At 42.4% G+C, this 16,845-nt stretch overlaps 1 protein-coding gene across 3 annotated transcripts in view; it reads left to right on the top strand.

The window, feature by feature from the left end:
* Positions 1-16,845, top strand: part of ctnnbip1 (catenin, beta interacting protein 1) — a 93,027-nt gene that overhangs the window by 27,093 nt on the left and 49,089 nt on the right. For all 3 annotated transcript variants that reach the window (XM_041207372.1, XM_041207373.1, XM_041207374.1), the window contains one exon: positions 6,302-6,425. In XM_041207372.1, the coding sequence (XP_041063306.1) occupies positions 6,302-6,425 (124 nt within the window). The remainder of the gene's footprint in view (positions 1-6,301; positions 6,426-16,845) is intronic.

A 16,845-nucleotide genomic window follows, 5' to 3' on the forward strand; every position in this document is an offset into this window, starting at 1 on the left:
TAGGTAGCTCAACGTAACATTACCTGTTCTTTTCCTTTCCATCTTTAAAAAAAAATGTTAAAGTGCTGCTTTAGTACATATCCCCATCGTAGAGATTAATTGTTGTGTCTCATGGAGGGACCCAAACCTCTAAACGTATGAAACGCATACAAGTTTCCAAATACTGTAAGCTCCAGAGTTCTCTGCATATCGCTATATGACAAGCATGTGCTACATAACACTAAAATTATTAAGCAGCTGTTTTGCTGAAGGGGTCCTTCTACAGCGTGTGTCACAATGCCGTAGTCCTTTTGGATATCATGTCTCAGTTAGTTGCAATAACCTTGGTCCTTTGTGTCATAGCCTCAACCTTTTAAACATGCTCTGCATATTTGCCTTTTATGTAAAACTTAAAACCTGCAAGTGGCATAAAGACATATAATCAAGTCTGAAAAATTTGTACTCTTTAATGGAATTACATCTTTGTAACTCCAGGTTTCAAGTACCTGTTCTATCTATATTATATAAATTGCGTTAGATCAGATATTATATTACAGTATAAATCTCTCTGCCTTCGGAAGGAGTACATCAAGAGAGCATAGCAGCATTGTGACACTTCTCAAAGCTGCAAGTTTTGATAATCAGATAAGTTGTGCTTGATAAGTCCAGGAAAGAAAATTGAAAACAAAAAAAATGATCTCTTTGGGCATGTGCAAAACATTGTGCTTAAGGCATAGAATGTATTATCTTCGTTGGAGTATTCTGCATGCAATGCGATGATGAAGGGGTTATTGCAAGTTTGAAAACAATAAATTTTAATGACCAGAGCTCACCATTGTTTTGTTTCAAGACCCAAAACTAGGTCAGTGAACTGCAGATCCTGTGTCCATGCATACAATGGGAAGTATAAATCTTTAATTTAGAATCACTTAATTCAAGTTATCTGTTAATTGAAATTTTTAGGCACAAAAATCCTCCTGTGCTGTTTTATTTAAACTGCTTCATTCTAATAATTGATTATATACATTTTCTAAGTATTTGAATTTAGATATTGCTGAAAAGCGAGACAAGTTGCCAAAGCTTTTATCTTTGAAGTTACAGGAGTAGATTCTAACTGGTTTGAAAACCCAACCCAGAGGTTGGTTCAATTGAATTTTGACAAGTAGAATAAAACCACCTTGAGTCTTAGATGATTTGGGCCTTACTCTGGCCACAGTGTATCTGCAAACAGCACAAGACTATCATTTTGAATTCCCAGGAAGATCCCAGGCCACTTTTTGAGTGTTAACGATGATCTGGGAGGAGAATTAGCTCCTCCCAACAACTTACATTTAGATAGCAACTTCAGTGCACTGAAACATCCCAAGGTGCATTGTTAAGCAAAACTTTGACACATAAGGGGATATTAGAGGTGATGACCAAAAGCTTTGTCAAAGAGAGAGGTTTTAAGGACCACATTAAAGGAGGAGGGAGAGGTAGAGAGGTTCTTGGTAACATTGAAGTGTTTCACTGAAATTTCAATACTGTTTGGTTAGAGCTTTGCACGAGCTTTAAGTTCATACAGGCTGAGCTTAGAGTGGAGAGCCTGAGTACCAAGTAGTGTGGGGTAAGCAGTTTAATGTAATGCTGTCAGCCTGTGCTGCCTAAAGCAAGTGTAAGCCATCTCAGTGCAAAGTTAACCCTTGTCCCAAAATGGCCGTTTTCAAGTGTAAGAATTGTAAGATGTGCTTATTTATTAGATTTTCATTTCTGAACAAGAAAATTTTATTTAAAAACATTTAGTCTTTGACAGGTCACATCACTGAAATAGCAACATCTAATATCATTAAGTTATAATGAAATTTCTGAACTCTTGAGGTTGTAGCATAAGATACATTTAAGGGGAAGCCAGATTGGCATACAAGAGAGAAAGCTAAAGGTTATGCTAATAGGGTAAGATGAGGCTCAAGTGGAGCATTATCACTGGCATGAACCAACTGGCTGAATGGCTTGTCCCTGTGCTATAAATTCAGTGTAATTCTCATGGATGATAGAGAATTTGCATGTGTTGTAGGTTCAGTTTTTGATGTGTGCTGAGTTCGCTGATCTTAGCTGGGGTAATTGTACAGATGCTTCAATGCTTCAGTGAAACTGGGCTATGGAAGAAAGAACTGTCGTGAGATGTCGCTGCTTCTGCTGACCTCCTGCTGGAAGGTGTGAAGACAGGATCAGGTTGAGTTGAGGTGTTTCCCACACTTAAATAATCTGCTGATAATTGTTGGCTGAACTCGCAAATGAAGGTTGGACACCAGTTCCAGAAGAGGGCTGGTACCCCAATACAATGGCTCCCATTGCCAAGAGAGGGAAAGAACTGAGAGGGAATCTATTGCAAATTATATATAACCAGGGAAGAAAGAAGGGACATTTGTATAGTGGCTTACACAATCACTGGTTGTCCTCAAGTGCTTTATAGTCGAAATACTTTGTGTATTAATTGGTTTAATATAGGAAACATGGCAGCCAATTTGCATACAGAAAGCTCCTACAAACAAGTGATAATATAAAAGCAAACTACTGCAGATGCTGGAAATCTGAAATAAAAACAGAAAATGCTGGAAAAACTCAGGTTTGGCAGCATCTGTGGACAGAGGAAGAGTTCACATTTTGAGTCTAATATGACTGTTCAGAAATGTGATGGGTTTTATGCTGTTGAAAAGTAGGGGGAGGGGCAGATGGAGCAAATAGAAGTCAGGGATAGGTTGGAAGTCAGGAGAGATTAAATGACAAAGATGTCATGGAACATACCACAAAAAGAGTGGTAATGATAGTATTATCGTTAAGCAGATGTCAGTAGTGGAATAAAGGCCCGCTAAAGCATTGCCTGAAAGCTAAATAGCAGTATGTTCATAGCAGAAATAGGGTCAGCACTATCTGAAAGCAAACATGAGAACAAGATAACAGACTGGCACTTGGGAGGGGGGTGGGGGGAGAGGAGAAAATCAAAATGGTGGACAGAGTTCATGATCTGAAGTTGTTGAATTCACTCTTGAATCTAGAAGGCTATAAAATGCCTAATCGGAAGGTGAGGTACTGTTCCTTCATTGGGCCTCACCGGAACGTTGAAGCAGGCCGAGGACACAAATATGAGTATGAGAGCAAGATAGTGAATTGGAATGGCAAGCGACAGGAAGGTCAGGGTCATGACTGAATGGAGTGTCCTGCAAAGCAATCACCCAGTCTTTGTTTAGTCTCCCCAATGTTGCAAAGACCATATTGTGAGCAGCAAACAGAGTACACTAAATTCGAAGAATTGCAAGTAAATCGCTGTTTCACCAGGAAGGAGTGTTTGGGGCCTTGGGAGGAGTTAAAGGGGCAGGTGTAACACCGTCTGTGACTGTATGGGTAGGCACGGGGGGAAAGGTGTTGGGGGTGATAGAGGAGATGATCAGGGTGTCACGGAGAGAACAGTCCTTTTGGAATGCTGACAAGACAAGTGAGGGGGAAGATGTGTTCGGTAGTGGCATTGTGCTGGAATTGGTGAAAATGGCGGAGGATGATCCTTTGAATACGGAGGCTGGTGGGGTGGGAAGTGAGGACAAGGGGAAGCCTATCATTGTTTTGGGAGGATGGGGAAGGGGTTGAGAGCAAAAATGAGGGAAATGGGCCAAACACAGTTGAGGGCCCTGTCAACCATGCTGTGGAGGGGATACCTTGGCTGAGAAGGGAAGACGTGTCAGAAACACCATTGTGGAAGGTGGCATCATCAGAACGGATGAGCCGGAGAAACTGGGAGAATGATGTGAACCATGTGATAAAGACCAGTTAATCTGTTTTGCGTGATGTTGGTTGAGGGATAAATATTGACCAAGACACTGTGTGTGAATTGCATTTGAAAGTGGAATGTCTTAATGCTCCTTTGATTTAGGATAGACCTTTTTACATCAGTCCAGTTATTTTTTAAAGATAAAACAGTCAATTTTATCCACTTTAAATGCTATATATCTAGAATTTATGGCACATGTAAGTGGTCTAAGTTTTTATTTACTGTAACCTCGCGTTGTGGTCATTACACACCTTTCTGTAGCCAAGGAGAACCATTGTCCAGCTGAAAGGTTTTGTAGCAAGCTCTAAAAATAAGAGTCCCTCTTTCCCAAGAGAGTAATTTTATATGTTGCCCATATCTACTGAAAGTCAGCTGTCCGTTGACAGTGGTGTAATTGCATGAAGTATTCAGACCTGTCTGGTGTCTCAAGGCTGAAGGTTACTGACTGATGCATGACGCTTGAACCACATAAACATCAATTCTGGCGAATGAGTTTGCTGAGGATTGTAAGTTGGCAGGCATATTGCAATAAGGGTTCAGCCCCAGGCAGAGGCAGAAACATGTCCTTACGTGTCTTTTTTCCTACGACATGCAATCTTCTGAGAAGCTTCAAAACAAAGTGGGGGTTGGGTTGCAGTATTGCTTTTGTCATTTCACCTGCAAGATCTGAATCTGAATACAGTCTAGAACAATGGGTTGGATGTTCAGGCCCTGACTGTAATAGTATAAGCTTGAGCAGTCAAAGCCTATCAGCTTGTGTATATTTTAAATTATTTTCCACCATTCTCAATCTTTCCCTTCCATGCCACAGCACCCCCACCCCCAAGGCACTAACCCTTAGATTCTGTGTAAGCCAGTGGCCCTTTGATACCTTACCCATTTGACGCTTAGTTAATGTTCACCCTGGACAGTAACATTATTGGGCTATTTGACTATAGTGCCAATGCACCTGATTCTGCCCTCACAGCAGTTCACACATCCTGCCTTCCAGCAGAGGTCACTGGATAGTGATAGGGTGTAGGGACGTTGACTAATTGTTGAGCCTGGTTGCTGTCCCAGTAAGCCATCAACAATTAGCACAAATAAGGATTCATACTCTGCACTGTTGGTCTGTCATTTGCATTAGATCAGGTGGGCACATTCACCCCTTAAATCCCCACTCTGCAAGTGAATTTGCCCGCGACAGAAAAGCTGTCTATAATTTGCACTAATTTCTGATACTTTAAAAACCAGGCACCATTGGTGCAGAATTACACAAGGAGAGTCTACGTGTTCAAACTGGTAAAATGTAAATTTAAAACTGATGTTGGGATGGTTTTCATACAAAAAGTGCCCAACGCTTGGAATGGGCTCTTGGGTGGGATAGTGACAGCAAGAAACTTGGATTGGTTTAAGGAAAGGCTGAATGACATGTTCGGGAGGATGGTTGTGTTTGGGTTGGTCCAAGAGTTTGTCCAGTCTTTCCTCATAGTCCTTGTCACTGGCTGGTGTTGACAGAGTTAGTCAAATCTCAATTTTATTACACCTTTTACAAGAGAGACTGACCTTGTGATTCTCCTCTACATCACTTCCAGGATTTGAATATCTTCCTCATGTCTCAGCGGCCAAAAACTAGATGCAGTATTCAAGGTGATGTCGAAATAGAACTTTGTACAGTTCCAGCATGGGAAGCTCTCATTTATACCCCACTGATTATAGTTCAGCGCGCTGCTTACTTTGATTGCTGTTCCACAGTAACAGGATGTAATTGTTAAGTCCTTAGCTAATTCAACATGATGATCTATTAGACACATGTAGTTATTTATTTTTACTGAACAGCCCAGACTGTTTAATCCAGAGTTTAAAAAAAGAAAGACTGACTTGCATTTATCTAGCACTTTTAATGATGTCAGAATGCCCCAAAAGTGCTTTACAGCCAATGAAGTACTTTTGAAGTGTAATCACTGCTGTAATATAGGAAACATGAAAGTCAGTTTGCCATTTGTGTGGGACCTTGCACAATATGATGATGACCATAATCTGATTCAGTAATGTTAATTTGGGATAAATATTAGAGAACTCTTCTTCTCTGAAAAAGTACTGTGGGATCTTTTGCACACACTTGAGAGGGCTTCGGTTCAATATCACTCTGAAGAACTGCACCTCTGACAATGTAGCATTCCCTCAAATACTGCACTGGAGTGTTAGCCTAGATTTTGTACTCTAGCCTCTCTGGGCCATTCTGACTTGGAGTGCACTCCCCACTGAGCCCAAAATATGAGGCCCAAAATATGATTGTTGTAGTGCTAGGAAATTTGAGGGTTTGACTCTGGGGCCTCATACGTGCAAGGAGTTTAGTGTTTTGCTGTCGAAATGCTTTGATTTCCTATTTAGAGGTGTCTTTTCCATGTTTTCTGCAGCTAAACAGTTTTTAATTATAAATGTTGCTTTGATTATTGATGAAAGGAAATGCATCCTGAAGGATGAAAAAGCCTGAAAATATGGTACTTCAGGAAAAACATGTTTTTCTTTTCATTTAAGTGACAACAGAGTGACTGGAGCTGAACAGATGAACCGTGAAGGTGCCCACGGGAAGACTCCCGAGGAGATGTACATCCAGCAGAAGGTGCGAGTGCTGCTGATGCTGAGGAAGATGGGATCAAATGTGAGTGATGAACCGAACGTGCAAATCTAGTTTTAACTGTTTTACTAGGGGTATAGGTATCAAATAATCTTTGTGAATAGAATTAAAGGATGACAGAACACAGAGGAGGCTTTTATTCATTCAGGAGATGTGGGCTTTGCTGTCTGGCCCAACATTTATTGGCCATCCCTTGTTGCCCTTGAGAAGGTGGTGGGTGAGCTGCCGCCTTGAGCCACTGCAGTCCATGTGGTGTAGGTACACCCACAGTGCTGTTAGGGAGGGAGTTCCAGGATTTTGACCCAGCGACAGTGAAGGACTGGCGATATAGTTCCATGTCAGGATGGTGAGTGGCTTGGAGGGGAACTTCCAGGCGGTGGTGTTCCCATCTACCTGCTGCCCTTGTCCTTCTAGATGGTAGTGGTCATGGGTTTCGAAGGTGCTGTCAAAGGCGCCTTGGTGAACTCCTTTTGTGCATCTTGTAGATAGTACACACTGCTGCTACTGTGCGTCAGTGCTGGAGGGAGTGAATGTTTGTGGATGTGATGCTGCTTTGTCCTGGATGGTGTCCAGCTTCTTGACATCATCCAGGCAAGTGGGGAGTATTCCATCACGATCCTGACTTGTGCCTTATGGATGGTGGACAGGCTTTGGGGAGTCAGGAGGTAAGTTACCCGTCACAGGATTCCTAGCCTCTGACCTGCTCTTGTAGCCACAGTATTTATATGGCCAGTCCAGTTCAGTTTCTGGTCAATGGTAACCCCCAGGATGTTGATAATGGAGAATTCAGTGATGACAATGCCATTGAATGTCATGGGGTGATGATTTTTCTCTCTTGTTGGAAATGGTCATTGCCTGGCATTTGCGTAGCATGAATGTTACTTGCGACTTGTCAGTCAAAGCCTGGATATTGTCCAGGTCTTGCTGCATTTGGACATGGACTGTTTCAGTGTCTGAGGAGTTGCGAATGGTGCTGAACATTCTGCAATCATCAGTGAATATCCCCACTTCTGACCTTATGATGGAAGGAAGTCCATTGATGAAGCAGCTGAAGATGGTTGGGCCTAGGTCACTACCCTGAGGAACTCCTGCAGTGATGTCCTGGAGCTGAGAATACTGACCTCCAATAAGCACAACCATTTTCCTTTGTGCTCGGTATGATTCTAACCAGCAGAGAGTTTTCCCCCTGATTCCCATTGACTGCAGTTTTGCAAGGGCTCCTTAATGCCCACTCAGTCAAATGAGGCCTTGATGTCAAGGGCAGGCACTCTCACCTCACCTTGGGAGTTCAGTTTTTCTGTCCATGTTTGAACCAAGCCTGTAACGAGATCAGAAGCCGAGTGGCCCCCTGAGGAACCCAAACTGGGCATCAGTGAACAGGTTATTGCTGAACAAGTGCTGCTTGATAGCACAGTCGATGACCCCTTCTATTACCTTACTGATGATCAAGAGTAGACAGATGGGGCAGTAATTGGCTGTGTTGGATTTGCCCTGCTTTTTTGTGTATAGGACATACTTGGACAATTTTCCACATAGGCGGGTAGATGCCAGTGTTGTCGCTGTACTGGAACGGCTTGGCCAGGGGCGCGGCAAGTTCTGGAGCACAAGTCTTCAGTACTATTGCCAGGCCCCATAGCTTTTGCAGTATCCAGTGCCTTCAGCCATTTCTTGATATCACATGGAGTGAATCAAACTGGCTGAAGACTGTCATCTGTGATGCTGGGGACCTCGGGAGGAGGCCGAGATCGATCATCCACTTGGCACTTCAGGCTGAAGATTTTTGCAATTGCTTCAGCCTTATCTTTTGCACTGATGTGTTGGCCTCCTGCATCATTGAGGATGTGGATATTTGTGGAGTCTCCTTTTCCAGTGAGTTTTTTAATTGTCCACCACCATTCACGACTGGATGTGGCAGGACTGCAGAGCTTAGATATGATCCATTGGATGTGGAATCGCTTAGCTCTGTCTATCACTTGCTGCTTATGCTATTTGGCATGCAAGTAGCCCTGTGTTATAGCTTCACCAGGTTGACAACTGATTTTTAGGTATGCCTAGTGCTGCTCCTGGCATGCCCTCCTGCACTCTTCTTTGAACCAGGGCTGATCCCCTGGCTTGATGGTAATGATAGAATGAGGGATAATGGGGATATGCTGGGCCATGAGGTTGCAGATTGTGTTTGAATACGATTCTGCTGCTGCTGACGGCCCACAGTCTTTCATGGATGCCCAACCTTGAATTGCTCGATCTGTTCAAATCTATCTCATTTAGCACGGTGGTAGTGCCACACAACACAATGGAGGGTATCCTCAATGTGAAGTTGGGAGTTCGTCTCCACGATGACTACGCAGTGGTCACTCCTCCTGATGCTGTCATGGACAGATGCATCTGTAGCAGGCAGGTTGGTGAGGATGAGGTCAGATATGTTTTTCCCTCCTGTTGGTTCCCTCGCCACCTGCCTCAGACCCAGTCCAGTAGCTGTGTCCTTCAGGACTTGGCCAGCTCGGTCAGTAGTGGTGCTACCAAGCCACTCTTGGTGATGGACATTGAAGTCCCCCACCCAGAGTACATTCTGTGCACTTACTACCCTCAGTGCTTCCTCCAAGTGGTGTTCAACATGGATTCATTAGTTGAGGAAGGGTAGTATGAAGTAACCAGCAGCAGGTTTCCTTGCCCATGTTTGACCTGATGTCTGAGGCTTCAGGGGATCTGCAGTAGATGTTGAGAACTCCCAGGACAACTCCCTCCCGACTGTGTCCCTCCGTGCTGCCACCTCTGCTGGGTCTGCCCTGCCAGTGGGACAAGACACATCCAGGAATGGTGGTGATGGTGTCTGGGGCATGACCTGTAGGTTATGATTCCGTGAGAATGACTATATCAGGCTGTTGCTTGACTAGTCTGTGAGACAGCTCTCCCAATAATGGCACTAGCCCCCAGTAAAGAGGACTTTGCAGGGCTGACAGGGCTGAGGTTGCCATTGTCGTTTCCGGTGCCTAGGTCGGTGCCGGGTGGCCCATCTGGTTTCATTCCTTTTTTTGTGCAGTTTGATACAACTGAGTGGCTTGCTAAGGCCATTTCAGAGGGCATTTAAGAGTCAAACACATTGCTGTGGGTCTGGAGTCACACGTAGACTAAATTTCCTTCCCTTAAAAGACATTAGTGAACCAGATGGATTTTTACGACAATCGGCAATGGTTTCATGGTCATCATTAGACTTTTAATTCCAGATTTTTATTGAATTCAAATTCCACCATCTGCCTTAATAATAATTTATGATCGAAAGTAGACTGATAGGGCGGTAATTGGCCAAATTGGATTTGTCCTGCTTTTTGTGTATTATTATTCCCAATTATTATTATTCTGTACCCGGATCCCCAGAGCATTACCCTGGGTGTCTGGAATACTAGTCTAGCGACAGTACCACTACACCATCAGCCCCATTTGGACATATGCCGGCTCTTTGTTAGAGCTATCAATAACAACTTGTATTTATATAGTGCCTTTAATGTAATGAAACATCCCTCGACACTTCACAGGAGCATTATAAAATGAAATATGACACCGAGCCATTTAAGTAGATATCAAGTCAGGTAACCAAAAGCTTGGTCAAAGGTAGGTTTTGAGGAATGCCCTAATGGAGAGTAAGGCCGTGGAAGAATTTGAAAACAAGAGTGAGAATTTAAAAATTTATCCTTAGCTTGATCGGGAGCCAGCATAGGTGGCTGCGCACAGGGCTGATGGGAACAGGACTTGCTGAGAGTTAAGTCACAGGTAGCAGAGTTTTGAATGACTTCAAGTTTATGGAGGGTAGAATGTGGACTACCAGCCAGGAGTGCATTGGAATAATAGAGTCAAAAGATAACAAAGGCATGAATAAGAGTTTAAGCAGCTGATGAGCTGAGACAGGCGACGTTACAGAGGTGGAAATAGGCGGTTTTAATGCTGGTATAAATATGAGGTTGGAAGGTCATCTTGGGGTCAAATGTGACACTAAGGTTGCAAACAGGCTGCTTAATCTCAGATTGTTACCAGGGAGAGGGATGGATTCTGTAGCTAAGGGAATGGAGTTTGGAGTGGGGTCTAAAATTAATTAGTTCAGCCTTCCCAATGTTTATTTGGAGGAAGTTTCTGCCCATCCAGTACTGAATCTTGGATAGGCAGTCTGATAATTTAGCCATTATCCAGTTAATCCCATTTCCCTTCTCTTTCCCCATAGTCCTGTACATTTAATATTCTGCTTTCCAGAATACTATTCAGATGAAGAAGGTAGGGGCCTGACTTGATAAACTGAGACTGCACAGAATATAGTCTAGAAATATATGTTTATCTGTCTCAGACTCATTGATTCTGTAGATATAAATGTTTAAGAACTGGCAATTGGGAACCCATTAAAGTAGGAAGTTGGCCTCTCTTCCCAGTAGCGAGCAGCAAAACACATGATATGTGTTAATTCTGATTCATAATTAGAGTACAAGAACTAGGAATTTAAGCTGGCTCTGTGAAGCAATGTTAAAATATGCAGAAGTTATGAGAGAGCCCAAGAAACTAACTTTAATTTCTCCTTTGTGTGCTTTTTGAGATGGAGATAAATAAAAGTCACTCATGGAAGAGCTTGGAAGATATGAAAGCCTTTCCAGGTTAATGGTACCCCAGAGTGGAATTCATTCATTATAGTAATACAACAAAACATTATTTTTGTGTAATAAACTGGATCTTCAATTGTAAGCCAATAAGTGTGGAATTTATTACACTCATGAGAGGCGGCCACAACTTGCTTACAGCTGCAACGCTCTTTAGTCATTCTGTACCCTTCACCTTGTGGAATGAATTTTGCACTCAGCGGTTAGTGACAGACTAGGCTGCTGTGAAGGTACTTGTGAATCTCCAGTTGACCAGATTTACTTCTGATCTAGATTGATTTCCTCACTCTCAGTATCTCCCACGCATCACTGAAATAAGGCTGTCGATGTTAAACTTCAGCGTTGAAACCTGAGCTTTCTCCAGTGGTATTTGGAAGGTGGTGCCTGATTTGAAAAATTAACTCAGGTTTGCGATACCAGAATCCCATCCATTTCAGCAACACCAACTTCTCTGTGCTTTCAGGCTGAAAATTCTGGGAATAAAAAGTACAAACATATCAATTAGGAGCAAGAGTCGGCCAATCGGCTCCTCGAGCTTGCTCTGCCATTTAGTAAGATCATGGCCTCAACTCCACATTCCTGCCCACCACCAGTAACCAGTAAACTTTGACTCCCTTGTTAGTCAAGAATCTTATGTACCTCACTTTAAAAATTTTCAATGACCCTGCCTCCCCTCCTCTCTGGGGATGAGAGTTCAATGACTCACGACCCTCAGAAAAATTTCTCCTCATCTCGCCTTATAAAAGGAGACTCCTTATTTTTAAACTCTATCCCCTAGTTCTAGTCTTTCCCACAAAGGGAAACATCCTTTCGACATCATTCTGTCAAGCCTCCTCGGGATCTTATATGTTTCAGTAGAATCACCTTTCTCCTGAACTCCAGTGGATACAGGCCCAGCCCTGTTCATCCGTTCCTTGTAAAATAACCCCCCTCCCCCTGGCCCCATCTCAGGTATCAGTGAAGTGAACCTTCTCTGAACTGTGAATGCACTTATATCCTTTCTTAAATAAGGAGACCAAAACTTAGCACAGTACTTCAGATATGGTCTCACCTGTGCAATTGTAACAAAACATCTCAGAATCTTTACAGTGCACTTGGTCCATCAAGTCTGCAATGGCTCTCTGAAAGAGCATTCTGCCTAGTCCTACTTTCCTGTCTTATCCTTGTGACCTTGCACATTCATTCTTTTCACATAGCAATCCAATTCCCTTTATAAAGAACAAAACAAAAACAGAATTACCTGGAAAAACTCAGCAGGTCTGGCAGCATCGGCGGAGAAGAAAAGAGTTGACGTTTCGAGTCCTCATGACCCTTCGACAGAACTAGTTCTGTCGAAGGGTCATGAGGACTCGAAACGTCAACTCTTTTCTCCGCCGATGCTGCCAGACCTGCTGAGTTTTTCCAGGTAATTCTGTTTTTGTTTTGGATTTCCAGCATCCGCAGTTTTTTTGTTTTTATCCCTTTATAAAGAACCTATTTTTATTTTTCTTGGACTGTGGCTTTAAAAACTACCATGGCTATACTTTGAAAGACATGTTCACTGGAATAGGATGAGGAATATCTACAGTGTTGCTATCCTGGATCAGAGTGTGCCATAAAAGAACAGAATTGTGCCAGAAGGGAGCCCTGGACTAAGGGGAACCGTCTGATGACAGCATTTAAATTGGCTCCTGACTAGATGACCAGGGTTTTGTGTGGTAACAGTGCAGGCAGTACAGCTCCTAGCCTGCAAAGAAGGAAGACCTAAAACCCCTCTCTCCTGTGTTTGTAAGATTCCAGTAATTCTACCATAGTAACTAGCTGGCTATCCCTCACCTCCCTGTAACCTGCTTTCTCTGAAAACCCCTGTCGAGGCAAAAGGGAAAAAATCACCAATAGAGACATTGAAAAGCAAGTTTTTCAACCAGTGAACCACATACTGAAAGTGCTGGGAGACCACCTTGTGTCATCAACAACATACTGCAAGGAATTTGGAAGACATCAATCAAAATCAACCCATCTGATGCTGTACTCGGATTGATGTTATTGAACTGTTTTTGTTATTGAACTCGCCCTTAAAACCCATCTGACTTGATTGTGTGTGTGTGTGTGTGTGTGTGTGTGTGTGTGTGTTTAAGAAGGGGTAGAGTTTGTTATTGAATTAGAAGTTAGCAGTTCTATTTCTTTCTTTTGCCACCAGTTAAAGACAATTTTTGGAATAAATAGTTACTTACTTATTAAGTTTACAAACCTGGTGCTCGTATTCTGTTAACTTAAATTAAACGGTTAGGTAGAATTGGGGCAATCTGGTGGTTTGGTCAAACTTTTCACATTTGTCACAGCTCGGGAAACAGGGGAATTTATATTACAGTGCACTATCCCCAGTGAGTCATGACACCTTTTGAATACTTTGATTGAACCTGCCTCCACTGCCCTCTTGGGGAGTTAATTCCAAACTCCAATCACCCTCTGGTGAAAAATTTTTCTTCACATCACTTTTATCCTTTTGCCAATTATTTTAAATCTGTGCCCTCTCGCTCTTGATGCTCTCTTGAGCAAGAACAGTTTCTCTCTATTTACTCTGCCCATACCCCTCAGGATCTATCAAGTCTCCTCTCAGCCAGCTTTTCCTCTGAGGAAAACAATTCCAATCTCTCCAATCTATCCTCATGGCGACAGTTCTTTATCCTTGGAATCATTCTCATGAATCTTCTCTGTACTCTCTCCAATGCCTCCACATCCTTCAAGTATGGCGCCCAGTACTGGACACAGCACTCCAGTTGAGGCCTAACTAGTGTCTTATACAAGTTCAACATGACCTCCTTACTCTTGTACTCAATACCCCTATTAATAACGCCTAAGATACTATATGCTTTATTAACTGTTCTCTCAACATGCCCTGCTACCTTCAGTGACTTATGTCCCTCTATTCCTTCACCTCCTTTAGAATTTCTCCCTTTATTTTATGCTGTCTCTCCATGTTCTTCACACTTCTCTGCTTTGAACTTCATCTGCCAATTGCCTGCTCAATACTGACATGCCCACCGACTTGTCTATGTCCTTTTGAAGTTGAAGACTACCCCTACTTTTAAATTCCATTTTCCTTGCAATAACAACAACATTCCATTAACCTTCCTAATCACTGTCTGCACTTGCATGCTAACTTTTTGTGATTCATGTATCAGGACACCAAGATCGCTTTGTATCTCAAGGATTCTTCAACCTTTCTCCATTTAAATGATTTGCTGCTTTTCTATTCTCCCTGCCAAAGTGAACAAGTTCACATTTTCCCACTTTATTCTTCATTTCCCCATTTTTTGCCCACTCACTTAACCTATCAATACGGACAAAGGATATGCAGTTGCTCAAAAACTTGCAACGCTGTTGTACTGGAACGGCACATGTGCAACTCCTGCATGTGCTCAGTGAACGTGACTGTTAGTTTGGCTAGGAGCTTCTCTAATATTGAGAGAAGGTGTGTACAACCTAGAAATAGAGCCAAGTGCATTGTGAACAAACGCCGTGAAATTTGCAGTTGGAGAATGAGGGAGAGTGTTATTACCGAGCTTCCAGTGAGTAGCAAGTGGTTGTCAGTCTTTACTGAATTAAATATTAATTTTGAAAAGATAAGCCCATCCTAAAAATAAAATTAATTACTCCTTTTCCTTCACTTTTTCCTCATTATTTCCTCATTTCATGAAGGCTTTGACTGCTAGTTGGAGTATGATCTCACACCTCACATGCTTATCAAAATCTGCCTGGTCTGCAGATTATTTGACTAAAGTTTTTGTTTCTGATTGCATATGGAGGTGGCATTAGTACCTGTTTGTCAGTTCAGAGCTTTAACTCTGTAACACTCTCTGTGAAGCCTTGAGCAGAGGCTCAGGGATTAAATCATTGTTAAAAAAAAAAATTGCAGTTGTACTCTGGAATGAAAATGATCCTAGATATCTGCATTCATTAGCTGCAGATCAGCCCTGCTGTATTTAGAGAAATGTCACGTTTGATGGCCAATTCTCTATAAACCTAATGTGTTGTAAAGCTATGGAGCATGTAGAAAGAATGTGCATCACGTATTTTTTATTGCCATTTTGATGAACCAGCCTTGCTGGGGTGGAGGGAGCTTCTAGCAGATTAGGGAAGATGACCTTTTATTTTCAGCCAGTGTTTTCTTTCTATGCATCCACCGTTTTGAAATGAGTAATTTCATTGCTGGACCAAGTCAGAAAAAAAGTCTCCATTAGTCAGAGAAGTTTCCGGTTTGATATCTTATAATTTTTTTTTAGAAAAAGTAGTGAATTGTGCACTCATCCTGGCAGTCACCCTTTCAAGCTTCTGAAAAGATGAGTTGGATTGACAAGAATGTAGCATATAAATCAATCATGCATTTACTAAAAGCTACAATATTCAACTGCAGGGATTTTGATATAAACACAAGATCTGTGCACGAAAGTTATTGGAGCAACATGATGCAACGTTTCAACCATTGATATGGCAACTGCTGAATAGTTCCTGAGGTGATGACATATAACGTCAACACTGTCTCTCTTCAGCTGTTCTCTCCTGCAGTAGAACCTTGAGAGAGCTCTGGTCGCTACAACTTTGATTCCCACTTTGCTGAATCCCCACTTTTAGCCTCTGTGGGGATACACTGAGTGGAGGTCAACCACCTATCTGAGAGGGCTCCCAACACTCCAGGGGTATCCTGCCGTGTCGGGGAATTACAGATTAACCTGGACGCTGCTGCGAGCAACCTGGGAGAAAAATCATCGGGGAAGTTTTCAAAATATCTTTCCATTTTCTTTGAACTTTAGTTTGAGTTATAAAAGAATTGGAGATGAGGGTGGGGGAGGTTGGAGGGGCAGTTTGAAAAAGGGAGGTAATGTGAAGAAACCTCCAGGAATTTGTCCGACCAGAATTAGTAAATGTTCTCCATAGATTGTTGAGTCCAAGGGAGCATTGTTACTTACCTTCTTGCAGCCAGTTTGAAGAACAAAATTGATACATCACTGTGGTTAGAAGGAAATAGCATCAGCAAATCTTCAGGTAATACCTAAAGAATAAAAGTGAATTTTGAGCAGTTTGTCATAATTTGACTTCCCACAGCAAGATTGGTTTCATTGAAATTGTTTATATTAATGACAAAAAATGTCACTTCCTTCTCTTGAAGGTGTTGAGCCTTGCTGCGCTACAGTTCTCGAGGTGACTGAAGTGCCTCCAGTATCTTGCCCAGGTGACCATTCTTTGTACAAGAACCAAAAATTGAGAATCGCGGTAAAGCCCAATCACGTCCTGTCCTTTTGAGTTCCAAAGGAGATTCATACTTGATTCAACATTAACTCTGTTTCTCCCTCCACAGATGCTGCCAGACCTGCAGCTTTTTCTCCAGCACTTCCTGTTTTTATTTTGCATCCTATCTATGGATGTGAACATTCCTGTGGAACTCATAACTGTCCAATGACCTTGGCTGATTTCCTTCCGCATTCCCTCAGCGGCAAAGAGTTCCAATCGCTCGGTCAACTGAGATCAGCTCACTGACCTCAGACTGGGACTTGGATCTACTGATCTTGAAAGTTCTGTATACAGCATCTTGTAATTATATTTATTTAGGTTTTGTTTTTGGGATGTCGCAGAACTGCTTTTTCAAGTGGTGCTGTCGGAATGTGAAATTAAATAAAGCTCAGCTGGGGTACGGTGCAACACACACATGCTTACAACAGCAGCAGTGTTGTACAAGATGTTACAATAGCTGTAATAGCCAGTGTCATAAGTCTCTTCTGAATTATGCTGTTTTCCTGCAAGGGATTGTATAGCAGAGTTGAGTTTCC

This window comes from Carcharodon carcharias, chromosome 15, assembly GCF_017639515.1.
Source record: "Carcharodon carcharias isolate sCarCar2 chromosome 15, sCarCar2.pri, whole genome shotgun sequence".
NCBI classification, from domain to species: Eukaryota; Metazoa; Chordata; class Chondrichthyes; order Lamniformes; family Lamnidae; genus Carcharodon; species Carcharodon carcharias.